At 40.3% G+C, this 27,241-nt stretch overlaps 1 protein-coding gene across 15 annotated transcripts in view; it reads right to left on the minus strand.

Moving 5' to 3' along the window:
* SERGEF (secretion regulating guanine nucleotide exchange factor) overlaps positions 1-27,241 on the minus strand; it is a 142,520-nt gene that overhangs the window by 63,206 nt on the left and 52,073 nt on the right. For 4 of the 15 annotated variants that reach the window (XM_030273857.4, XM_072929697.1, XM_072929698.1 and 1 more), the window contains one exon: positions 949-985. The exons of 2 other annotated variants lie outside the window; for them this stretch is intronic. In XM_030273857.4, the coding sequence (XP_030129717.4) occupies positions 949-985 (37 nt within the window). Of the gene's footprint in view, positions 1-948; positions 986-17,684; positions 18,309-27,241 lie in introns of all 15 variants that reach the window. 9 more of the 15 variants (XR_012056250.1, XR_012056252.1, XR_012056247.1 and 6 more) reach the window with 7 other exon arrangements.

A 27,241-nucleotide genomic window follows, 5' to 3' on the forward strand; every position in this document is an offset into this window, starting at 1 on the left:
TTAACAAAACCTAAAAAATTAGGGCATGGAAAGCAGGTTGAATACCAAATAGCTGTTTTTCTCTACTTCTGTCAAACCACACTTTAGAAAATTAAGGAAATTCTTTACTTGACACCTCAACGCATCAGTCACGACAATCCAAAACATCTACGTGCATGGAGTGCTGCTTCATTTCCAGCTCTCATTAGCATAGAACTCCTTTCTTCATCTGTCTTGCCTTGTCTATTAATGGGGATAATTATGCTGACCTCCTTTAGAAAGCACTTGAAAATCTACAGTTAAAAATGTTCCCAAACAAGTAATTATATAGAATAGCAATCATGTATCAAACTTCAGTTATCAACTCATCACATGAAAGCAAGAATCTGATTGTTCCTGGAATTAGTACACAAAATTCAATTTCTCCACCAACATTAGCTTCCTAGTACTTCCATCATTATTACTCCAGCTGCATTATGCTAAAATGCACTAAAGAACCTGTCTACCACTGACTGACATTTTGAAGATTTTCCAAGCTTTGAACAACAAAAGACCCAGGACTCTTTTCAGCAATAATTTCCATGTTAATAATTTCCATCTTGTTAAACAAAGATACTTTTGACCAGCATCAAGCTTAGATGCTATTCTGAATCTGCAGCCTGGATTGTTGCAATGGCTCCAACCTAAAACAGGCTGTAACACTTTGCAAATGTATTTTCCTGTTAAATCCATCAATCCCCCCCCCTCCTTACAGGAGCTGATCTACAAGGCCACAATTTTATGACCACCACTCCCTGTCACCAGTTTCCCTTCTTCTTTCCTCTAGATCTATATGTTACTTTCCTCCTTTCAGCTGCACACGATGCCCATAATAATTCAATATGTTTGATGTACATGTTTTTCTTTCATCTTGTGCTACTGAAAATGAAAAAAAGGTGAGAGGATTTGTTATAAAATTAAGCTACTTACCAACTATTGCCAGATTATGCTCTGAGCCACATGCAATCTGAAAAAGAAATATGAATGACTAAATCAGAACCTACCTACCAGTAAGAAGACAGTCACAGTTATGACAGGAAATTAAAAATTAACCTGAAACAAAGAACTACAGTTTGTAGGATGCAAACTCAAGGTTATGTTCTCGCTCTTAAATGGAATTTCATTTGTAGCCTCACTTGGGGGCTTAGTGACAGGAGTGCATGTCTATTTGTTTAATAAAGAGGTATTTTCTTTTCAAAGACAGACATTTCAACCCTTTCAAGCAAGACTGGCCATGATTCTGCAAAAACATCACACATTTGACAACACCCCCCACTGGATGCAGCAAGAGGCACAGAGGAAACAGAGATTAATCCACAGAGAGACAGCTGGGAATCAAAAGGGTGATGAAGATCTCAATCTCCCTTAGCTATACTGTTTTCCAGCTGACCCCTGAGGAACTGCTCAAAGTATACAGGCTCACTGTGATAAACCTGAGGTGATATGATCCCTATGGGCATTTGCCTAGAATGGAGAAAAACTACCCTGGATTCAACCCTTCTGTTAGCTCATTAAGGATGGAAATCAGTTATGAATTTCTTTTCAAAGCATATAGTTCAGGTATTTCTCATCCTTCTTTGTAGCTGCTGTGAACATGTCTGATGTTTAAGTTGCTTTGGTGTACTGAGTGTTTGTAAGTTGCCCACCAAGGACGGTAACACGGGCACCAAGAGCAGACCGCTGTCCTAACTGCAAGGGCCTGTCTTTCCCACAGAATTTCTTTTGCAAGGTCACCACTGGCATAATTGTCTGATGTAAGAGATTTAACTTCTCACAAGGTTACTCTGCTGAGTGTCCTCAAGTCTTTAAATAAAAGCAACCCCCTCAAAATCCTGTATCCAGTTCACGGTCTTGAAACTACTTGCCCATTATACCTAATACTGAGCTGGAGAAAATTAATAAGCACATTCTTCTTCAAGTATATTTGCAATGGCAAAATATCATGCAGGAGTATATGCTCAATTATATTAAAAAATAGAAGTCTATTACATCAAAAGTTTATATGGTTCTGTGCATGCATAACTTTATAGCTTTTGCAGCCAGAGAAACAGCTATAATCACCTCCATGTCTACAGAACATAAAACCATAGAAGTTAATAAAAAAGGCCTCGTGCTCAGCCCACTGTGCTTGAGTACTGGTGAAGAGACACCCAAGACTGACACACTGAGTAGTCTGAGCTCTTGTGTTACAAATGAACACCACAATCACTACTATTCACATTTTACCAGTGTCACAACTGCTACATGAAAACATTTGGGCAAAGCCATCCCAACACAACAATGGGAAGGTAAAAGAAAAAGGCTCTTTAGAATACAGGTGCTTAGACAACACATTAAAGCATTTGGGAAAACGGGGAAAGAAAAATAATTCAAGTCACAGCACATTCCAGGGTGGCCTTATCTTCAGAAAAATCAAGACAAAGCAGCAGGAAAAGCAATGCCTTTGCAAGAGCATTAGCAGGACTGCATCGAGTCCTTTATTCCACAATACTGCAGACAGGAAAAGCTCCAAGTCCCACCCATTAAAATACATAAATTACTGCCATACCCCACCTCACTATCCTCACCACTAGACTGAGCCCTACACAGAAGCAGGGCTGGCTCCTAATGCCTATTTACTGGCTAATGCTCCCACCTGTGCTTCTCAGGCTTATAAGCTGATGCCATGGCAACAAGATCCACACATGGAAGCACATGCAAAGATTTTCTAGCAAAACCAGCAAAATTCTCATCTTCACCAAGTGGTGAAAAATGGATATACTGAAGTTGCTGCTAATAGAGTAAATAAATTTTATCTGAGGTGTGAATAATCTTGGCTAATTCCCTAGGAAATACACTGACACAGGCAGAGATTCAAAAGCATTGGCACAAAAGAATTGCTCAGCTGGGTGGCTGACACTGACAGGACCTGCTCCAGAAACACTACATTAAAAAAAAAAAAAAAGGAGGGGGGGAGAGGAAAATAAAAAAAAGCCCCACACAAACAAGGTGTTATTTAGATTGTAAAATACCACCCCTGACAAAGAAGCTTTTTTTTTTTTTCTGCATCCAATAGCAGCAGGTACAGAGCCTGCAAAGCAGATAAAAGAATGGTGGCAATTTCAAACAGCTTTGCTCATGTAGCTGTGACACTGGCCACCGTTCAGAGCCTCCCACTAGCCAGCTATCAGCTGTGAGGGACTCAGTCAAATTGCTGTGTTATACAGACTGCCCAGTCCTGGGGATGTGCCCCCAAGGCAGCCACTCATGGCCAACATGCTGCAGCTCTGGGGCTGATGTGGATACAAGCTACTGCAAAGCACAAAAACACCTCTTCTGGGGGGGTAAAAGGAACCTCAGTGAAGTGCCAGCTTTGTTAACAACAACTGAAACCAAGTAAAATCACAAGGTGCTGAAAGCAGTGCCCTGGATTCACCCTCGACAGCCCAGAGCAAAGACAGCACACACCATGTACCAGCAGCAGTTCTGTGCTCCAAAGTAGAATTTGCTCAATTTAGAGCACAAGGCTCACCACACCTCTGCCTTATCGCAGGGTGTCACCACTTGACAACACAGACTGACTTTGTAGGAACCCCCAGATAAAAAAAAAAAACAACCTTAGAGAGCTCTAAATTTAGCTTCCTGGAACACCTTGTCCATCATCCATGCTCCTTGCTACAGGCTATACCATCCACCCACAGAATTCCTGCTGGCCTGCACACCTGTGCCTCCAGAGCTCAGGAGGGACCACACCACAGAGGTGAGGCAAGGTTGCCACTGCTTAATGTACATTGAAGCCTTGCAGGTATTTCACAACATCTTTCTTACAATAAAGTTTAAAATGTGGCACTCTGTCGGAATCTGAGGTATTGATGATTCCGAGATTGTAGAAAGTCTCTGTCTTTCAGCCCCGTTGCCAAAGAAGAAGCCATAATTCGTCTGTGCTGGTTTCAAGGTTGTTTATTCTGTTTATCTCTAACATGTTCTGCTGCCCTGCCGCAGGTCTGTCCTGCAGGGCAGCGTGTGGGGCTCTGCCCCCAGTGGGATGGTACAAACATTATATACCAGAAACTACCTGTGCTATATTTACAATAACGTGCCAATATCTGTCACCTACATTGAACAGTGTGTCCCCAGCCTAAACCAATAGAAAAATGCCAACACTACAGTGAAACATGGAGGGCATGAAGAAGGAGAAAAAGGACAAGACACACCCAATTCCTCCATCTTGTCCCCTTTGGACCCCTAATCTAGAATCCTAAAATTTTACTTTTGCACCAATGCCACACTTAATTATTACTTATATCAAACACTCAGAGCTTGTAATTCATCCTGTAAGATTGAAAACTCTTTTCCATGGACAGAGATCAGAGACAGTGTCTCTCAGGGCTCTGTACAGGGGGGTTACTGAGCCCCTGCCAGGCAGGGTCCCAGGCCTTCCAGGGCAGCCAGAGGGAAACTCCGAATTCCCACAGCACCCCCTTTTCTCTGTGACTCCCCACAACAGGCAACAATCAGCCAGGAATGATTGATTTGCTGGTACAAATACAGACCAGCCAGAGAACAGCATTGCTGAACAGATGTTTTATGCTCACATTAGATGCAATAATCTCTGCAGTCAGTGCAGGTCACTGGGAGAAGCCTGGTATTTACTGCAGTAACTATAATTTTCTGGCTACTTCTCTTCTGTCCCAGCCCCCAATGTGCTGCAGAGAAATTAAATTCCAACAGACATCTGCATGCTTCCAGTGGGTTAGTACATTCAGGGATGCTTATAAACACACAATAATGCTTTCTAATTGGGCAATAATTTTACATTATGTTTTAATTGAAAAAAAAATCACTAAACTTAATAACAAATCAGAGAGACTGCTACTGAGCAAAGCATTCTGTGAGTTTAAGAAACACAACTCCCTACACAGTAAACAATTCACATTAAAGTTCTCAGTTTGGAGGAAAATTGGAGAAGTTGTAAAGGATATTGTGATCTCTATATAAATGATCACAAGGCATGTGACAAATGTCTATAAGGCAGGCAAAAAATGCTTAGGGACCATTTCACCCAGAACTTATTTACCTTATTATCTGTGCCCTTTCAACCATACATAAATTGTTTGTTTCTTCCCTTAAAATGTGTGCTAGCAAGCTGTTTTGTACCTGGCTATGGCTGTGGTTCAGATCCATCCATCCAGAATTAACACGTCTGGTGTAAGGAGCCAAGGGACCAGCATTTTACTAATCATAAATAGTATGATAAATAGCCTAATCACAGACATAAGCTGCAAAGATTCTGAGGAAAGACCTTAGCACAGCAACCACAAACTCTGGGCAAAACACCAACACCTTTCTGCAACCTACATATATGCTTTAATTGACTGAATGTAAAATCAATGAGCTATGCAAAAAAGATTAAATATTTCACTTAAGAATAAAGTATTTTTCTGCCTTAAAAGCAATACATGAAGAAGCAAAATAATGTTTAGTACATGTTATGTAAACATTCCCATATATAACTGGCTGTGTGTATAGATATAAAAAAGAAAATATATATAAATATATATGCATATTAGGAAAAGAAGGTTATCTACTAAACAAGGTATTTATCAGAGAATAAAGTTCAGACAGAGCACCACTGTTGCTATCTGGGATAGAGATCTCACCTTTGCAGACAGCAAAGGAACACACACAGGACAAGACTCCTGTGGATATTAAGACATGCAGTCTTCCTTGGATTTCAAAAGGTAATTAAGAGACACAAACACCTTTTGCCAACCATACCCTAAGGGACTTCTGAGTACTGTAACAAAACAAGTCTGACAGAGTGTATAAAAATCCAAGTTTCAGGCTAGTACCATGACCACAAGGCTATTCTTTCTTTTCTTTCTGTAACCCCCAGGACTTTGAGTGCAACCCGTGAAAAAAACTGAATCAGAACTGCAGGCAAAGTCAACTTCCCTCTGCAGCAGAGGGGAAGGGACAGTACAGGAGAGGGTGCAAGGAAGAGGCACAGGGAGCTGGCCTCACAAGAGGGATTGCAATATGAAAAATCACAAGCATCCAAACATCAAGGTGTTAAGCAAGAGCAACAAAAATACCTCAATGCCTTTTATTTTTGCTTCACCACCCTATAAATGCACATTAATTCCCTTCAGTGCAATTATTTTCCACAACATGAAAGGCTGTGGAGGCTTCTATCACTTCTTAGAGGTGAGAGCATGAAGTGAAAAGATTTTTAAGGATGAATGAAGAGCTGATGTTTAAGTTGCATGCAGATTCTAGTTTCTGTCTTGCTAATGGCACCAAAGCTCTCCTTCAGGAAGAGAGAGGGCAGGGGGCAAGGGAAGGAAACCTCTGAAAGGGCGGGGACATAACTACTTTTATGGAGGACTTTAGCCATGGTATCTCATGTCTTTTGACAAATTCCACCATAAGGAAATGCTGGGGCCAGAAGTGGCAAATTTTATTATTTCTGAGATCAGAAGTCCTAATGGAAGGAGAGGAGGTGACGGAGAGACTGCAGATCAAAGCTTATGTAAGGCAGGGAATCTTCTCTCCTGAAGATGTTCTTCCATGCCCTTGATTAATGTGTCCTAACAACAATTTGTACAGTTTGACACCCTCGGTGCAACTACATTTGTATGCAGAATTCTATTGATGTGTAAAAATAAAGTAAAAGGAATCTAATTAGCAAAGCTGTCCTGCTTCCAATGATCCTTTACTAGGAACTCTGTGTTCCTCTTCTGGATCATTTGACTCCTGATTGATAAGAAAGCAGCTTGCTAACCTAGTCACATTACTTGGCCAGCATAAGACTAAGTTCAGTTTAATGCAGAACATGCTCCTAGCTGTTGGCTGCAGCAGGTGAAAAGTAAGAGGGCTACTGCCCTGATGATCACAGGACATTTTCCATTTTTCATCAAATAATCTTATTTTCTATTTAACTCAGATTTTTTTGTAGTTGTGATTGGCTTTCTAGTCTTTACGTAGTTTTACTTTTCCCTACAAGAAAATTCACAACAGAATTTAAACTGAATGTACATAAGATTTGGATGAAAACATTTCTTCTCAAAACACACCTGACCCAAACCTAATGTACCATGTGAGTGGACCTTTGCAAGCAAAGAGAAGAGGAAGCATTAAGGCATTGCCAGGATGCAGTGAGCTTTCAAAGGAAGATTTTACAGCTCTCTGTAGCTTCCAGAGTTATGATCTATGCCCTCGCTGTCCGAAAGTAATTCCAAGCCTGAGTCACTTGTAGCACAAGACACAAAATTCTTTTCCCCCATGCAGTGTTTCCCTTGCTTCTCTACCCACTGTTTGCAGAGTCCCATCTTCCACCACTCAATGCCAACTGTCTTACAGTCACCAAAAAGCCAGCTGGCCAACACCAAGAGCTGGCCTTCACACCCTGCATGCCATGTGACACATATTTGTGTCTCTGCACACCTTCCCTCCCCATGACACTAACCACAGGTGAGAAATGGCTCTGCTCTCCCCTGACTGAGCACCACACTTCCAGGAATGCCTTCTTGTGGTAACAGGGTGCACTTGAACTTCTGCGATTCAGTCAGTGCACCTTGGGCCTCAAGTGTTTGCACAAGATGGAAACATTTGTTAAGTACAAAATAAAAAAAAAAATAAATAAACACCAAACCACAAACAGCAACAACAAAAATAACCCAACCACCAATAAGAAAAAAAAACCCCAACCACCCACACATGCACAAAAACCCCCCAAACAGCCAAAATAAAACCACATACCAAAAACCAACAAATCTTTTAGTATCAAAGAGGAAACACCACAACCCCAAAACCCTGTCATTAGTGGTGAGGCACAGGAGATGAAAATAAAAAAAGGAAAGGAAAGCTAGTTGTTAAAGCAGCCAACATTTTCTCTAAAGGTTTACATCACAGAAACACAAGCGCACCTCCTAAGCCTACTTGAAGGGAGGTCACATTGAAAAACTGGGCGCATTGAAAATATTTCAATTCATATGGAAAATTTTTAATATTGAGTATTTGCCTAAAGCTGAGAATGGAAATACTGAGGAGGTCAACACAGAGTAAGATCTGTGTTCACCTATGAAAAAAAACTCATCTTTAGATGACTCCAGAACAACAAAAAGTGCTGAGATCTCAGTAAGAACACTCAGTGGTATTAGGTTTTAGTCGAATGACAAGAATGCAGCCAAAACAAGTGTGATAAAAATCTTTACAAGTCAGCAAGGTCAGCTGGCTCTTCTCTCTTGCCTCAAGATTTTCCAATTAGTTCTTGTACCCTTCTTCAGGCAGTTCTCTCCCTCCCTGGGGGTCCAGAAAACATTAGTATCTTTCATTCCAGGAAGATCAAGCTCTGCCACTTTTATATCCCTCAGCCTCACTGGTCCATCAAAATTTTCCATTTTTGTAATCAAGACCTCAGCCACAAAGCAATTTTTGTCTGTCCTTTCATCATTTTAAAAATGAACCAAATAATGGTCATTCAATTTCAGTTTGTTTCCTGTAACAAGCTCTCAATTCAGTCTTCATCATATTGTGAAAATTAAGTATTCCTACTGATTGAAAAAGAAATCATTTATCACAGCAGCCCTGTTGATGTGTACATACTCCTAAACCTATGACTGTGCACTGCAAATCCCACAAGACCAAAATCCTTACTAAGATTACAGACATCCAGATATGAGCTAGAAGAATCGGGTCTTCAGCAAATGCACAATTTTACCCAAGGGAACTTCTTCACCATTTGTCTCAAAATTACTTTGATTTGGATTGTTTCACACACAATTCCCAGCTCCTTGCAGCCTCAGTGTCACTCTCTCATAAATTGGATGCGAGGCACTAAGATGAGTACCTTACAATCTATTTAGGTTTGCTTTGGGGACTGCAACTAGTTTGCTCTTTGAGGCCACAAACACCATTTTGACATAAGAAATTAAAGAAGCCAAGGCCACAGAAGCACAAAGTTTCAAAACCTCCTTATACACCGATTTGTCTCTACCATCAACACACATATCCCTATGATCAGATTATTCTGATTTTTCAGGTCAAGAACTGTGGCTTGCAGCATGCAAAAAACACACTCAGTATCTGTCTTTTCTTTCTATTGTACATGAAAACAGCAAAAAGACAAAAATTCACTATAGCATATAAATGTCATCATTATCTATGTGAATGTGCTAATTTCTAGTACTCTGAAATTAATGCAATGGTTCTGTTAAACAATGATTGCAGACATTCTGTCAAAGTATATATCATTATTAATCATTTTATAGGCTTAGAATAAAAGTCATGACAGCATGTTATTATTTGGCAACAAAACATTGAATTCCACTTAAACAACCACATCCTTTTGTGGATGTATAACTGCAGTTTTAAGTTTCAACAGAATCTGGGTTTCATATCTCTTTCCTTGTGGCAAAACACTCCACTGCTTTTAATGCATTTGGAATATTTTCTGGAATACTCAGTGCAGCTGGGGAGAAACAGAGAGCAATCAAACACACATATCATGGGCACTGAGCTCTCTCAGGAACTCAGCTCTCCCCAGACTGTGCTGTTACTGCAAGACGTGTCGCTACAATTCTTCTCCACAACAAACACACTGCAGTGAACCCGGGACACTCAGCCTGCAGGATTACACAACAGCACAAAGCCTGGCATTTTTGTAGAGCTCAAAAGAAAAACAGCACTTCTTATGGAGTTCATCCCCTCAAACAACTGTCAGGGTGCTCTAACTGGAGGCTGTGAAGAGGCAGTGTCCCTAAAACACCCCTTTAAGGGAGGCAAGTGCTGCAGTGTGGCTGTGGCCAGACAGCAGCCACTTCACCAGGGCCAGAGGGAACTGCCCCCACCATTGCAAACATCCTTACAGTATTTTCTTCTTTCACATGCTTTTTACCCATGCTATCCTTCATAAAAAACTGCACCCAAAACTCCTGGCAGTATTATCAAAATTATGTCACTAATAACGTCATTATGGAATATTACCCTTATTTTACAGTGCAGAGGTTTTTTTACTTCTTCCACCAATAAATCCAAATTTATTATAGAATTTTAAACATCTCAGTTCAACTTCCAGCCCTGGGATGTGGGAAGACTAATTTTCAGAGAAATTACTAAATGTTCAAGGAAGCTCTCACACAAAATTAGATTGAACTTTCATTTCTATGCTGGCCCTGCTGACCATAGTGTTTGCTGCTGCTTGTGTAAACTGGCAGTACACAAGTATAGCGTCATTGAAGGAAATTAAAAAAGCTACTTAATTTCCAAAACATTTTATGTTATTTGAAAGAAATGAGCAGGTTATTTAAAGTACTGGACTACTACTGTGTAATATCATTAGAAGCATCCCTTACTGGCCCCAATGCCTTCAGGAAATATTATTCAAGACAACTAGCAGCTGTTAAAGAAGGCAAATCTTTGCCTGATTTCCAGCACAACACTCACTGACCTCTCCCTCCCCCCCAAACATTCACGTAAAAATAAAAACGTTATCGACGTAACTTGTAGCCAAAGGAACACCTGCACATTAAGAAGTTCTCCTAAAATACGACAAAATAAATAACAGAGGAAGACAACAACATTTTTTCATACACCAACTACCTCAACTTGAGGACAGAATTTTCTTGGTTCATTTACTTTCCAGAAGAGCTGCAGGCATGCAGCTTCTATATCCTTGTACAAAAATACCAAGCCATGAATTTTGCTGACTGTCGCTCCCTTACCTCTCCAAATAAATGGTGCTTATGTCTTTAGGGTATCATGTAACTCTGCTCTTCAATGTTGAATTCTCTGTTTCTGTAGCACTTACAGCACAGCTCCCTAAAGCAAGCTTGCTGGAAATAAATAAAATGTAAACTTGCTTAGAGTCCAATGCAAAAATTAATAAGAAAGCTATTCTGAATAAATAAAATTACCATTTGAAAGGACACAAGTAGAGACTAAGCCTTGATGCTATACACAAAAAGAATTAGGGAAAAGAACATGTCTGAAGTGACTCTACACAGCTGATATAAAGGCATTTTTATTAAAAACCTGAGGTATAGAATCATAGAACCATTCAGATTCAAAAAGATGTTTGAGAACATCAATAAAAATACTGAGCGGGACTGGGCCCAACACTGAGCCCTGGGGAACATCACTGGTGACCAGACACCAGCCAGACTCAATTCCCTTTTACTAACACTCTCTGGGCCCGACCATCCAGCCAGTTTTTTACCCACTGAAGAATGCATCTGTCCAAGCCATGGCCTGCCAATTTCTCCAGGAGAACACTGTGGATAATGGTGTTAAAAGCTTTACTAAAGTGCTGGTAGACAAGCCCTTTCCTCATCCACTGAGCGGGTCACCTTGTCAAGTAGGTCAAGTAGGACCAGCCTTTCATGAACCCCTGCCTGACGCCCCAGTTGTCCTGCATGTAGCACTCAGGACAATCTGCTCCATGACCTTCCCAGGTACCAAGGTCAGGCTGACAGGTACACAGATCCTCCTTCTGGCCACTCTTGTAACTCAGTGTAACATTTATCAATCTCCCCAGTGCACCAGTAGTGCTGATAAAGGATGGAAAGGGGCTCAGTGAGCAATTCCATGAGCTCCCTCTGTACCCTCAGGTGGACCCCTCCAGCTTGAAGACTTTGTGCATCTAAGTGGTCACTGACCATTTCCCTTGGATTATGGGAGATTCATTCTGCTCCCTGTCTTCCAGGTCAGGGGAGTGGTATGTGGAGAACAACTAGCCTGACTATTAAAGACTGTGGCAAAGAAAGCATTACACAGCTCAGCCTTTTCCTCATCCTCTGTCACCCTATATCCCCCCCCCACATCCAATAAAGGATGGGAATTCTCCTTAGCTCTCCTTTTGTTGCTAATAGACTTCCAGAAAGATTTTTATTGTCTTTTATGGAAATAGCCAGATTGAGTTCTAGTTGGCCTTTGGTCCTTCAAATTTTCTCGCTGCATGACCTCATGACATTCCTGTAGTCGTCCTGAGCTGCCTACCCCTTCTTCCAAAGGTGATAAACACACCTTTTTTTTTGCCTCCGAGTTCCAGCCAAAGCTCCCTGTTCAGCCAGACCGGTTTTCGTGCACCAGCTCTTCTTTCACCACATAAGGATGTCCTGCTCCTGTGCCTTTAGGATCTCCTTGTTGAAAAATGTCCAGCCTTCCTGACTTTCCTGCCCTTCAGCATTGCCTCCTAAGGGATTCTGTCAACCAGGCTCACAATCAGTTTGGAAGTCCAAAGTAATAGTTCTGATGACCCCCTTCCTTACTTCTGTTCTTTTCCTACAAAGGGAACAGGATGTATAATGAAGGATCTGCAATGTGAATTCATTTAGAGTTCTTGAATCAAAACTCCAGAAGAAGTTCATAAAACTTGATAAATGGGCAAGACTGAGACAGACAAAATTTACCATGGTCAGGTACAGCATAATAAATCTTTCTGGATACCAAAAAGAATCATTTAGACTCTTCATATATACAGAAAGATTCTAAACTAGTTGGAACCTCTCAGGGGGACTATATAGCATCACTGTGGACAATTCATCAGAAATATCCATTCAATATGTAACTGCAACACAAAAAACAAGAAATTAGATTAGTTTAGTCCTAAGCACACAAACAGTCCTGGTAATTTTTTAATACCAGTGATTCCACAAGAAACACATATTTGGTAAAGATTTCAATTTACAGTGATATTTCTAGGACTTCTCAGAGCCACGTTATAAATTTTTTTACAGCTTTTTCATTTTTTTTTGTTATTGCAACTGTGTATCTTTCTAACTTCCTGATCAAAATGCCATACACTGTACAGGCAACTGCCTGACAGAAATCCAAGTATATTAGGCCTGCATTTGACATCAATGCATTTATCAAGCTTTTATCTCACAAAAAATACGTATCACATTAGACTGACAAGATATATTTTCCATAGTCACATACTCACTTGCAAGCAACTACATCATCATCCTTTAATCTTTTATTGATCCAAATTCATGTCAGGCACACCATTACTTAGCCAAGGCAAATACCAGGCTGACAGGCCTAAAATTATTTGAGTCATTTTGTTCAGTCCTTTAAAATACTGGCAGAGCATTGTCTTCCAACCAATCTTCTGAAACTTACCTGACGTTCTGAGAAAAAATTATTAACATCAACAACCTATACAACACTTGGGCCATCTCTCCTTAAACCCTGAAAAGAACAAGTTTCAGCCTTGACTTTTAAAATTTTGCCTCTAGAGGCTGAAAAAAATGTTGGTATGGAGAAGAGAATCTCATCCCTTTATGATACCTCTACTTTTTCCCCTAAATGCAAAATAGCAAATTCTAGTAACACAGAATTTGCCTTCCCAGGGTTTTGCCAATAGACATATTTAAGATGTTTTAGTATTGACAGTGCATAGTCTCTTTTATTTGTCTGAGAGCAAACTCACCCTCAATACCTTTTCCTACCCCTCTTAATTGGAGCTGGTCATTCTGTGCTGTGGTAGCTCACAGGCCAGGCTGTATCTAGTGCCCAACATTTTAGTTCAGGGGAGTGCAAAGGATTTCCCACCTGTTCTGACTTGTTAATGACTTAGAAACAGGTAATGCATTTTTAATATAAAATGCCCATTTTACTCCTATAAACCTACTTGGTTCTTCCTGAATAAATTGTAACCACAGACGCTGATATTGCAATCACAACTTTTTCCGTAAGGTTTCATACTGGAACATGTTGTTGCATCATGGCTTAAAGGACACCGAGGAGGGCAGAGATATTGTCAGTGGCTTCCTACATTAATTCATCTGTCTTCCTGCTGCTCAGAAAGATTACAACATTCCCATGTGCACAGAAGTCAGGCTCCTATCCTCCTACTGTTAAATCACATTTTTCCTGTTGCTCTCACAGGGTGGCTCTGTAACAGCACACAGGAATCATCAAGACAGACAAGACAATTTTCCAAATAACATTTCATGAGCAGTGCTATATTCTCATTATAAAAAGAATGGATGCTTTAAAATAAATCCTGAAGACAGGAACACATTCCTTACTACAACTAGAGAGTCATTGTGACTCTGTATATTTATATATAATATATATATCTGTATATATATTATAAGATATTAGATATATATTATTAAATATATATCTGTATATTTATTGATCAGAAATCCCTCCACAATACCTGTTTTCCTTTCAATTTATAAAATATTAGTTACGTAATATGTGGTTTTAAAATTTTAGCTTTATCTGACAGTCTGTGCCATTCTTGACAGAATACAAAATATAGAAACTCTCAAGAACAGAGTTTTAAAATATTTTATTAAAATAGCAGCATTTTTGCAACAAAGTACTGCAGGTTATATTAAAGTCAACAGCCCACCAGACTTCACCACTAATTACAAAACACACCCACTTCTTGTGCATTTGTAATTCCAAGTGGCATCACTGTTTAACTGAAATCAAGAGGCTGCAAGTCTCCCTATTTCAGAACCTTCCAGACGTTTGGTGAACTCATTTAACCTAAAGCGAAATATGAAGCCCAGCTAAGAATAACAACAGGAGAGCCCTCTCTGCATATTCTTGAATGTGATTAAACTGACGCAGCACTGCAGAACACAAAAACCCACCCTCATCTGCCTTGAGTTCTCAGTCAATCAGCTTCAGAAGTTATTTACTCCTAACAAGGAAGGTCATCATGTGTGCAAGGTCAAGAACTACTGCTGAAATGTGCTGTGCAGGAGGTGACCTGCGTGTTCTCCTGCCCACGCGTGATGTTTGCACATCAGCAAATACCAGGAGTGTTGGAGCCTGGCAGTAACCAAAGATTTTGCCATTCTGTCTTGAGCACTCTCTGGCCAACACACCATTCCTGGATACAGAACACTTGAGAGCTGGAGCTCACACTCCCAGTCTACTGATGCACATGGGGTTGAACCATTACTTCTTTGCCCAGACTCCCCAATATCCACAGTAAACAAAAGCTACATCCTCTGAATGGTGGTGGTCCCTGCACACAACTGCTGCCCTGCTATTACCATTTCAAGTAACAACAGCAACTGAAGTCCATCACTTCCAATTACCCAAAACACATTTAACCACTGCAGACAGACAAAAAAAAAAAAAAAAGACCAGTATCTGATTTTCCAACTATTTCAATATATTAGGTTATAGTCTTCTGTTGCAGATTTAATCTCAAAAATATCTGAGGTGTTCCAAAGTACAAAGCAGCACTTCTTTCCCAACTACTTGGCCCAAAAAACCCTGGAATGGCAGTTTTAAGCAACTTGCCTTTCCAACCTAGTGCTGAAACACTACGGTAGTCATTGGATCGGGGAGAGTTTGGTCAGCCATAATACCTTCAGAATCACACAACCTGAAAAATATTTGCATTAATTAGCTTACTTTTCATTAAAATGTTATGTTATGTTATCCAAGAAAATACTTTTTACCTATGTGGGAATTTCTGCTACGTCATGTCTTTTTGAATCTTTACACCTTTGTCATATTTGCACACAGCATGCAACCATTTTTCTTACTAAGTGCCTGGAAAACTTTTTTTTTTAACCTCTCCAATTGCTCAAAGAGTGTTTCACAGGACTACTGCTGGAGATGGAAGAAATCCATTCCCGAGCTCAGAGAACTGAAACATTCCGTAATTCAACTGCTGCGCATCGTTTGTCATACATGTCAGACAACTGTGGCCATTCATTCACTGCCGAATTCTTCACTTGTGTGAGGTGAAGCAAACCATCTGCAAATGTCATACACACTTCTTATCCTGGATTACTTCTCCTTTTCCTATTCATCCTCTTTTCAGCTCTGCAGTCTCCTACTTTCTTTTCTTTCTGTGTGCCCATAAAGGAACATTCTACATTCACCCACAAGTAAAAGAGCAACTGAGCTAAGTTACTGGGGAAAAAGAGCTAAGATATGAGCAGAGGATCTGTGAAGATGTTTCAGATCACTTGTAAGTGAAAACAAGGCAGTAAAATATTCTGTAAATTTTCTTGGTGGACTTTACTCTGTAGTCTACCAGGGTAAAATGATCTAAAACAGAAAGGGAACTGGGACTGAAAGTAAAAGGGAGTGCAAAGTTTCTCTTTTACCCTCCTCCATTGGAAAATTATCGGGCTTTTGAACATTTCCCATATACTGTTTCCCCATTTTTCCTACCTTCAATTCCACACCAAAGAGGAACCAACCTTGTATACAAGAGAGATCAGACTACTACTGCTAATTTACTCATACAGAAGAACATACTTAGGATAACCCTAAATTTATCACTATTAGAAACATATATAAACCCATAGTTAGAAAATAAGTTTCTATTTTGGACTTTCCTGAGAACAGAAGGCACTGCTAATTTTAAAACAAACAGAAATAAGAACAAGCTCAAAATTTGGCTGCACCTTTAAAAAGAATACTTTCAGTATAAGACTATGATCTACAGAATGCAAAAAATTTTGCTTCTTAAAATAATTTTATAAGAAGGATTTTTCACATGCTTTTTTACACAAGCTCCATCTTGACTGAAAAGAAGGTAACAAACATCAAAAGCTAAATTGTCCACGAGACTGCCTGAAGAAAAAGGTCCTTTCAGGTCAGGATGAAGGGCAGTAACATTCGCCTCAGCCTCAGCAATTAAGAAAATTGTTTCCATCTCTACAGGCATCAGTCTCTTGAAAACTGAAGGAACAATCTATTCAACGCAAACATGAATGAAATGTTGACCAGACAGCAAAAAAGACTAAAAATATACTTTGATAACAAAAGACTCTTTTGGAGGGAGGAAAAATGAGTAGCTAGGCTATCCATTAAAATTATTTCACTGGCTTCCATTCAGATGCTGTCCAAGCACAGCTTCATTGTTTGGCATGTCGCTTGCATCTCCTCACGTCACCTTCATTCTCTCACTCAGATAACCTCAGACAAAAATATACAGAGCTCTATTCTAGGATTCAGCAATATTAAACCACTAGCTAGCAGCAAAAACTGGGGCTCTCTTGATTCATAAAGAATTTTTAAAGCCCTTGTGAACTACAGAGCACAGGGAGGAGGGTGAAAGCTTTCATCAGACTGAGGCACAGGACTTGGTCAAGTTCACTTCCAAGGCAAGAGGTGTTTGTTATCCATGGTGAGAGGAACATCCAGTTACTGCATCTGCACATTCCCACAGGAAGGCAGTACAGCTGAGGGAAGGGAATGCTGAATCTGACATCCATTTCATCAGCCTCATAAATTTCAGATTAATTACAGAAAATTATTTCCCACTTTTTTTGCACTTCCACATCAACAGGGCTCTTTTTTTGCCTCTCGAGCCTCTTCAAGGCACAATATTGGTACCCTTCAGTCATCTGTCATTAAAACACTGCCAGCACAGAACAGGACTGTACACACACCTAAATGTTCTACAAATATATATGAGTACATATATATATATTTATATATGGAAAGAAACAATGTTTATCCAGGTGAAATTGCAGAAGATTATTTTGGTTGATGGACACCCCCTCCAGCACTCCTCAAAATAGCAGAAAATTGCACCATCAAGCAGACAGGGATATCATCATTATTATTGTTATTATTACTATTTTGGTTTAAGAAAACACTGACATGTTATGGTTATGAAACAGGGATAGCCAGCTCACTGCCCAGTGAGTGCAAATTAGGACTCCTGCTGATGAATGGTCTTTTCAGCCCACCTTTCTGGCATCCCTTGTGTGCTCCTCTCCACTCCTCCACCGTGCAGCACACATCTTTTCCAGTCTTCTTCCACTGCTCACGACTGCCGCCTCACTGTCACAGACAAAAGGCAAGAAAGGGGACATACCCTGCCTGCTGCTGTGCTGCTGCCTTGCCTCTGCAAATCATCCTGGATTATCACCACAGAGCAACAGAGAGCCTGAGCCAGACATCAGCAGCCCTTCCATTTTCAGCATAGTTCTGTCTCATTAGGCAGCATGCCTTAACTAGCAGCAAAACTAAAAGCAAAATAGGAAGGGTGAGCCTGATAAGGGAGGCCTTATCAGCCTTTGCTGCCGGCAAACCCACCAGAAATGGGGGAAGGGAGGCACTTTTAGAGGCAATGCCTTTCCACACTGCGGTATGCAGGAGCCAGACGCTGCCGAGCGCACACACAATAGACACGGTTGCCGTAGCAACAGCATCGCAGGGTGATTTTTCACCAAAGCTTGCCTTTCACCGAGGTTACTTACAGATTACCACTTAGCACAGGGATCTGTATGGATCAGACAACATCTTGCATCTGTCTGGAGCATTCCTGCATGAAAAGATGCGACGGCCACAGCAGAGGGACGAAAAAGGCACTGCAGGAACAAAGCAGGGGCTGGTTTCTCAAACTGCCATCTGACAGCAGCAGCTTGCAAGCTGATAAACTGGCACCTCACGACAGACTAGAAGCCTGATCTGCTGGGATCAAGTATGCTTTCATCTTTTGTCTTGTTTTCTTAAAAATTACTAGATTGCAATCAAGATCTACAGCACATTTCTGTAACAAGGGACTTCAGTTTCTAGTACTGATCACCACCTCAGAGAAAAATTCCCCAAAAGAAGAAAAAAAAAAATTAAACCATCTAAGCTGCTTGTTTTTACACACACTTTTATCATTCCACTAATGCTGTTAAAAGGCAGTGAAAGTATATGGTGCAGCACATGTCTTGAGAAAAAGCTGGTCACAAACAGAGCACTTGAATAATTTACAAGCTTAAACTACACCAGTGAGTTATTTACCTTGTTTCATTTCCTCCTCCTAGTTTTTCAGATAAACAAAAACACATTAATCTTTTCCCCCTGAAATGCAAGATTTTTTTTTTACTCAAACATTTAAGTGATCAATTGTCACTCCCAAAGAATAAAAAATAAGGACTTGTTCAAAACATAAATATCACTTGAGAAAACACTTCATCAGTTGTTTCTGCTTGAAGGAGTTTTAAACTTTGACATTTTCAAGTTTTTGGCATGCAATCTCTTGACTGTAAAGCTGCAAAGGTAACTCTCATATAATCAAATGGCACCACAGAATTGCTTTGCAACTTGCTCATGGGATGCAAACACCCAAAAAGACTGGAAGCTGGCAAAGGATCAAAACTAATAAAATTAAAAAGAACTGTTCCTGCATTTATGTCTTGCTATCTGTAAGGATAACAGCATGTTCCCGAAATACATCTTTATGACAAACTATAGGTAATTTCAGCATCAGTTGTGTATATATAGTTCCAAGCAAATGGCTGTCACACCATACCAGAGAGCTTCATTAGAGAAGAGTGCTTCAGGCTCCTCTAGAAGACAGGCAGTGCAGAAACTGTCTGCTACAAGAGCTGCAGAGACACAATTATACACCCAAGTCTTGACAGTTTGGGGAAAAGAATCACATTAGCTCTGATGAGTTTTACAAAACCTTCACATTTCTTGGCCCTTTGTTAATAAAGGACATTGCAGCACAACAGATATTAACATCACCTCTGGAAGAACAGGCAAGCACAAGACAGAAGAAGCTGCTGCAGCAACTTCAACATGAATGAGCTGAGTCCTCCACCATATAAAGTCATGACTGGGTAGCCTAAGGAAGATGCCACTACACAAAAAAACTTATTCCTGTTGCTGGAATGTTTTGAGTAAAGTCTCCAGCTTGAATTAAAAAAATATGACTATATGAATTTCAATAGTCCTTGTGCTCTTAAAAACTTCACACATGCAGCAGCATGGTAGAGCCAGTTGTTAGAAGCAATGCTAGAAAAGGACACACAAAATCACAGGCACCAAATTCTGAATTACTGTGGAAAATAAAACCTACCCCTTACGATGGAAGGCATCTTTAATGAATAAAACTGGAAGGAGATAAGGTAAAAACTATGTAGGCAGAAGCTAACTCTTCACAGGGTGGGAGAAGGGGAAGAAGGCACCCTTCTGCTATGTACATTTGAGAGCATGAGAAAAATGTAAGTGAAATGTGTAGAATAAGTAAAAAAAATTTTCATCATCCTTTATCACTAACATATCTGGAGAAGAAGCTCCATTTGAAAGGAGGACCTCCAATTAGAAGAACAGGAATAGCCTTACCTTATTTCAAATACAGTAGAATATTAACAGTAAATGCAAAATCCTGAAACCAGGGGTTTGCATAGTAAGTTATCTACTGCATTTAAATCTGGATGTATTAGAAATTCCCTTCTAAAAGAAGAGAACAAATAGCTTAATTCCCCCCTTCTCCTGCCTGAACTTCTGGCCAAGGTTTAGGACTGTCTGGAAGTCCTTTGCCTCTACCCTAAATAAGACAACTTTCCTCAACACTCAAACACACATCCTAAAAGCAAAATACAAGGAACAGAAACATTGGCTTGTAACAGAAGTCTGCCACTCCTACTCACATATTTATAGCACCAGGGTTGAGCATAAGGGTTGTAGAATTTAAAATAACAGTAAGGATATTAAGGACTCTGAAGACAAGTAATCACATGTGGTAGCACATGAGGCACAAGGAAAAATGCAGCCTAACAGAGTAACTATCCCACTGGGAAAGCCATGGACAGGTCAATAACGCATTCAAGGGAAATGATGATCAAGTACTGATGATACAACTTAAAACAGCAGTTTTGAAGAGCTCCCATCCAAAACCAGAGGAGAAAGAGTTGCACATTAGTTATAGGAGAAATTCCAAGTCCATAGGACCTGAAATTAGGAATAATTACGTTAGAAATGGTAATTGGCCATGCAACTTTCCAAAGAGACTGTTTTAGTTGCAAGGTCAGAAACACCAAGGACAGAACACCTAAGACACTGGGAACATAATCATCTCCATTAGTAAAGTTATATTATTTTAAGATATTCTTGGCCAACATGGTGTTGTGATAAGCATTCTTATGACAAGTTTCTGCTGAGAGGAAGAGTTTGCATCCCTGAGGTCAAACTTTGGAAAGCTTCTTTAGGAAATTATTGCTTTTAATATTAATTTTTTTCAAGTTTTTGGTTGGTGGTCCTTAAGAAAATGGCTAACAATTTTTTAAAGACGTGGAAATAAGTACATTTTGTGAAACCTTGCATCTTTTACTACAGTAAGAAAAACAAGGCAGAAATTTGCTTTATCTAGCTTGCAGGAACAATTGTAAACTAAAAACCAAATGCAAACTCAGAAAAGCCAGAGAAATAGGCCAGCCTGACAGGTAACTTGGAGTTGACAGGACTGAACAGGATGAACACCCTGTGCACCTCCATGGCAAGCCTGAATAAAAAAAAAAAAAAAAAAGCCACAAAAATCCCTACATCTCCTCAAAAGACTCAGAGTTCTGAAGAACCCTCTACAGGCCTGTCTGCAGTATTGTCAAAGGATTTAGTCATTCCACAGGGAGAGCCAAAGATTTTGTAATTTTTTAAAATGAGATCTGATTAAAATTTAACACAGTTAAATAACCTATCTAGGAGTTTAAATACCCTACTTCTAAAAATGATGGCAAGTGGAAATTGCAAGATAAGCAGGATCTTTGAAAATCAGCTGCTTTATGTGACTAACACAGTAGAGTATGACTTAAAACCAGAGCTTCAAAAACTCTGGGCTACTACCTGCTCATTCCTATCCAGACTGTCACAACACACTGCACAAGTGTGATGAGGTTTGGGTGCCTTTTATTATAACAGTCCTATTTTAAAACAAAATTTCTGCTCAAAAGAGTTCCACCCCAGAGTGCTGTGTAGACCTTCAGAAGGATCTTGACAAACTGGAGAGATGGGAACAGCAGAACTGCCTGAAATTCAACAGAGGCAAGTGCAAGAGGAATAACCTGCACTTGAGGAGGTATAACCCCATGGAATAACCAGTTCAGGCTGGGGCTGATCAGCTGGGAAGCAGCTCTGCAGAAGTACCTGGGGGTCCTGGTGGACAACAAGCTGTCCATGAGAGGTCAGTGTGCCCATCTGGCCAAGAAGGGAAATGGTATCTGGGGAGAATTAGGAAAAGCATTGCCAGAAGGTCAGGAAGGTGATCCTGTCCCTCTGCTCAGCCCTGGTGAGGCCTCATCTGGAGTGCTGTATCCAGTTCTGAGTTCCTCAGGACAAGAGATTTGGAGTTCCTGGAGTGGGTCCAGCAGCTGGAGGGCTGTGAAGATGATTAAAGGACTGGAGTATTACTCTCATAAGGAAAGTCAGAGAGAGCTGGACCTGCTCAGTCTCAAGAAGAGAAGACAGAGAGGGCACCCCATCAATGTCTGCCAGTATCTGAAAGAAGGGTGTCAGGAGAATGGAACCAGGCTCTGCTTGGTGGCCAAGCAATAAGACAAGGGGCAATGGGCACAAACTGATGCACAGGATGTTTATCCTGAATATCAGGAAGAACTTTACTGTGCAGGTGATTGAGTGCTGGAACAGATTGCCCAGAGAGGTTGTAAAGTCTACTTCCCTGGAGATATTCAAAAGCCATCTGGACAATCCTGACTAATGTGCCTGAACAAGGAGGCTGGACTAGATGACCTCCAGTGGTCCTTTCCAGCCTGAACCATGCCATGATTCTGTGACCAAGGTCCTATTCATATGCAGGATAATACTGCTCAGGAGAAAATCTACTTCACAGGTGACACAACTGCAGGCCTAGAACAAGGCAGCACAAGCACTCAAAGCCCAGAAAGTGAGAAAAGACCATGTACAGTTTCACCTTCTCTTTTTGTTATTACATTAACTCCATATCCCTGATTAAAAGCAAAATAAAAGAACGACTACAAAGAAAAGTCTTGAGAGCTTAGCAAGATCTTTACTTCGTATTTAAACATAAATAACACATAAGGCACTACATGATCTTGTCCACAGATCACGTGGTAAATGCTGTAAATTTTCTTTTTAGGAGCTGAAGTCATCTCCCTTCAGAGTGAAAGTCAGGGATTGCTGTCACTGCTACTGCTGGCACATGTTTGCTTACCCCTATATGTTTAGGCTCCCTGTGTCAAGGCTTGTAAGCTGGAACAGTTTGAGATGGTCAATGGATTCCCAGAGCAGATGATTCTGAAGAGCAGCACTGTCCATTTCAGAGTACTGTCCATTTCAGAAACCTGCACCAGGAAATCCACAGGATTTATCTGCAATACCCATAGTAGGGAAGAAAGCTCTTTTTTATTTTGATTACTGTGCTGAATTATCACAGTGAAGCTGCTCTCAAGTTTAAACATAAAACTAATGCTGCTAGCATCCATGAATTTTAATAGATTCAGTTCCCTAAACTGTCTGTGCTACTACAGCAACTGAAGGTGTCTCAGTCTGAGGCATTTATTTTCCTGTCTTTGAAACGCTATTAATGTTATCATTCATTTATTACAGAGTCTGGAAATTATGACACTGAGGATGTCGCTTCTTCTGAGTATCCAAGTTGCTTACAAACCAAAGCCTTGTTTTCAAAGGCATTTTCTCAGTATCACTCTATGTGCATCACAAAATGAAACAGAGGACTTTGCAGTGGTCTGCATGCTCCACACAACTGATTTCCTGCAGCCATGATGAGGATGAGTTACTGGCAGGATCTGATCTGCCCTGCCCATGCTGTTCCAGTGTGGATGCTCCGCTCTACACAACAATCCAAGCCAAGATTAATTAAAGCAGATTGAAGGCACAGGACCACTCCCTCTGTGCTACCCTGCTTTTCTCAGCACCAAATGCCTGCGTCCCATCTCCTGTTCTCATCACATCTCTGACAAGAAAAGTTTGATACAAACAGGATAGCAACTATCAAGCTACCTTATTTCTCCTTCAATTTTTATTTTAACCTAATCAATAGTAATCCCTCTGCTTAAGTCAACAAGTGTTTGGGTTTACACCATTTATCAATGGCCTGGAAGCTTCAGTGTAAGCTGAGAACATAAGAACCTTGCAGGCTTTGGCACCTAAAGTCTGAAGGCCTCTGAACCCAATCCTCTTCCTTTTTCTGGATTAATAATAGATTCATATTCCAAAAAATTCCTGGAAAACACTCCCTTTTAGTATGGACCTTTCCCTGTTTTCCTGTTGAAAAACAGACAACTACCTTTCTATCTTTCCTTCCTACTCTTAGGCCTCAAATCTCAAATCTTGTGAGTGAAGTATATTCCTTCTCAAATAAATGAAGTATAATGAAAACAACTAAGGCTAAAAATTATTGTGCTTTTTTAAGGTCTATTATCATCCCCTGCTATAGATGTCCTCTTTAAAGTCAGGATATGGACGAGAACACAGACTTACAAAAAGGGACTATTTTGAGCGACAACAATTAAGCTCCACAGTGACAAAGGCAGTCAGCAGAGGAAACTGAAGAACTTCAAAATTATCTTTTTTGGTTCCTTTCGCCATTTCCTCTGACACATGAGCAAAAATTCTTGTAAGAGCTCTTCTGGGAATTTTTTTCTCCCTTTCTTTTGTAGTTTCCACTTCTTGGCTAATTTTGGCCTGTCCAACTGGTTGCTTAGAGATGCTTCAGTTTTTATTGCTCTTTTTCTGTTGTACTGTATTTTTATTCTGAATGTCACCTCTAGCAAGACTAGTTTCACAAGTGAAGCAAGAAACTCTCAGAAATGCCTTTTTAAACACCGAGGTCTACAGAGCACCATCCCACTCAGCTTTTCCTCTCCTCTTCCCATCCAAAAAGTGTAGGAAAGAGTCCTTAGCAACATTTAGCTCTGTCTCAACAGCAACCAAGCCTCTAGAAGTCTGTCTGACAGGATGGGGTGGTTTTGACTTCTGACAGTGAAAGGAGGAAGGAAGGAAAGCAAGGAGGAAGGAAAGCAAGGAGGAAGGAAAGCAAGGAGGAAGGAAAGCAAGGAGGAAGGAAAGCAAGGAGGAAGGAAAGCAAGGAGGAAGGAAAGCAAGGAGGAAGGAAAGCAAGGAGGAAGGAAAGCAAGGAGGAAGGAAAGCAAGGAGGAAGGAAAGCAAGGAGGAAGGAAAGCAAGGAGGAAGGAAAGCAAGGAGGAAGGAAAGCAAGGAGGAAGGAAAGCAAGGAGGAAGGAAAGCAAGGAGGAAGGAAAGCAAGGAGGAAGGAAAGAAAGGAGGAAGGAAAGAAAGGAGGAAGGAAAGAAAGGAGGAAGGAAAGAAAGGAGGAAGGAAAGAAAGGAGGAAGGAAAGAAAGGAGGAAGGAAAGAAGGAAAAAAATAAAATGGGCACTGCTAAAATCACCCAGAAAATCAAGTGTGTATAGCAGGGGAGAGAAGAGAGGATAAAAGCAGCATCTCCAGCTCGCAGACATGCCCACTTATCCCATGCTCAGCCCTTGCTGAGCCCCTGTCCCCCGATGCTTTGTAAGACAGTGCCATGCTGTGGACACTGGCCTCGCTGCCGCGCTCTCTGCAGTCCCTGCAGGTACACCAGGCCTGCTTCCTGACCCACTTTGCTCACCAATCTCTATTTAGCTCTACGCTAGTGATGCTCCTGGCATGACAATCAGATACTGCAGCCTGCAGTGCAGCTCGTTACAACACAGCGGCGAGCTCCGAGTAAATCCAGTGGAAAAGTACTGTAGCAGCGGAGCCTAATTACGCTGAAGTCATTTTCATAAACTTACGTCAAATGCAACCACACAAAAGTGCTCGGGAGATTTAAAAGATGCCTTTTCCTTTCAAATCTACTAAATCTGCTAGGCATCTTTATCCAAAAGGATCTTTTCTACTCAAGGACTGCAAATGGCAAAAGCTAATAGAGCTAGTAGCTTTTCTTTGGATTACCTAATCAATCTTAGAACTTGTGCCACTTAAAACCTGCCGTAATTCCTTCCATTTATTGTCATTTATTCTTAACTAGAGAGGGGCTCTACACCTTAATGTCTAGTGAAATTGTAAACTTAATCTCACTACAGTTAGTAAAATTGTCTTCTTGCATGCAAGAACCAAATTTCTCCTTCAGACACAGACACTTAAGAATTAATTTTAAATCCTACTTGCAGTTAAGTTCAGATTTTACTTGCACATACATGCATAATGGATAAATTGGTTTTGGAATATTAATGATTATACCAGACAGCTAGGACTGTTCTGGCTCCAAAGTTAAGGTGTAATAGGTGAATACCTCTGAGATCAAAAAACTGGAGTTTGATCATATTTCATTTATCTGCCAAAAAAAAAAAAAAAATGCAGGCGTCTTGCTTCTCTTATAGGAAATATTGTAAAAACAACCATAACATTGGCCTCAGCAAAGAAATTCAACTGCCAAGCCCCTAAGTTATATGGGAGTGATTCACTATACTACAAATCTCTACTTCCTTCCTGGGCACTGAAGTTAACTGCAAAGTTTGCAGTGAATACCATACATTGCTAATATTTTGCACATAGAAGGCACTGAAATATGAAACATTTAAGGGTCTTAGCAACTCTCTCCTTGGCAAGACACTTCTTCCATTCCATTCAGTTTTTTGTACTTAAGAAACTCAGATACTTATCAAGACAAGTTTTGAGAGTTACTCAGAATTGTTAAACCAAAATATTTTAAGTGTCTTAAGATTTGATACACTGAATTTAAAACACTAAAGCTAGTACAAATAAAAGCAGCAACAGAAAGTACTGAATATACCCGGTGGGGCCATGAGTGCCTTACAGGTGTGAATCATTTACAGAAGATATTGTGTACAGGAGGGAGCATGAGGAACAATTATTCACAAAGCAGTTGCACTGTGCATAAGTTCAATCCTTTGCAGGAGTTTATTCATGTGTAATATGACCAGTTTTGCTGGTGAGCAAGAACTATTACTAAAAAAAATTCTTGCAGCTTGGCAAATGCCAAGCTACATTGTGGTGGTTTTTGTTTGTTTTTTTGTTTGTTTGGGTTTTTTTGGATTTGCACTACCATAATCACACCAATTTACTTAATAAACCAAAGGTTCCCAAAAATGGACCCCAAAATGCTTATGTAAAATCTCTCCAACAAGAAGTCTGATTATCCATTAAGTGGACTGATACCAGCCAACAGCAAGAGGAAACAAAATTAAATATCCATCAGAATGTACAATTCATCCAAATTTCATACTACAGGCACCTATAAATATATGAGTCATTATTATAATGTACAAGGTAATTATATTTCATCACTCATTACCTTGACCCAAGGAGGACCTCTCATCTTCAGATGGAAGATGCAATCCAGACTTGCATTTTTATGATTAAGGAACCCTGCGAGAAGCACAGCTTACATAAAGCATCACCCTTAGACTAGCAACTGTGTGGATGCAGAAGGAACTCAACCTCAAAAAACTGCTGTGGACTGCTTCTTTTACCTACTGCTGCCCTTACACCAAGTATTTCACATTTAA

This window comes from Taeniopygia guttata, chromosome 5, assembly GCF_048771995.1.
Source record: "Taeniopygia guttata chromosome 5, bTaeGut7.mat, whole genome shotgun sequence".
Taxonomy (NCBI): domain Eukaryota; kingdom Metazoa; phylum Chordata; class Aves; order Passeriformes; family Estrildidae; genus Taeniopygia; species Taeniopygia guttata.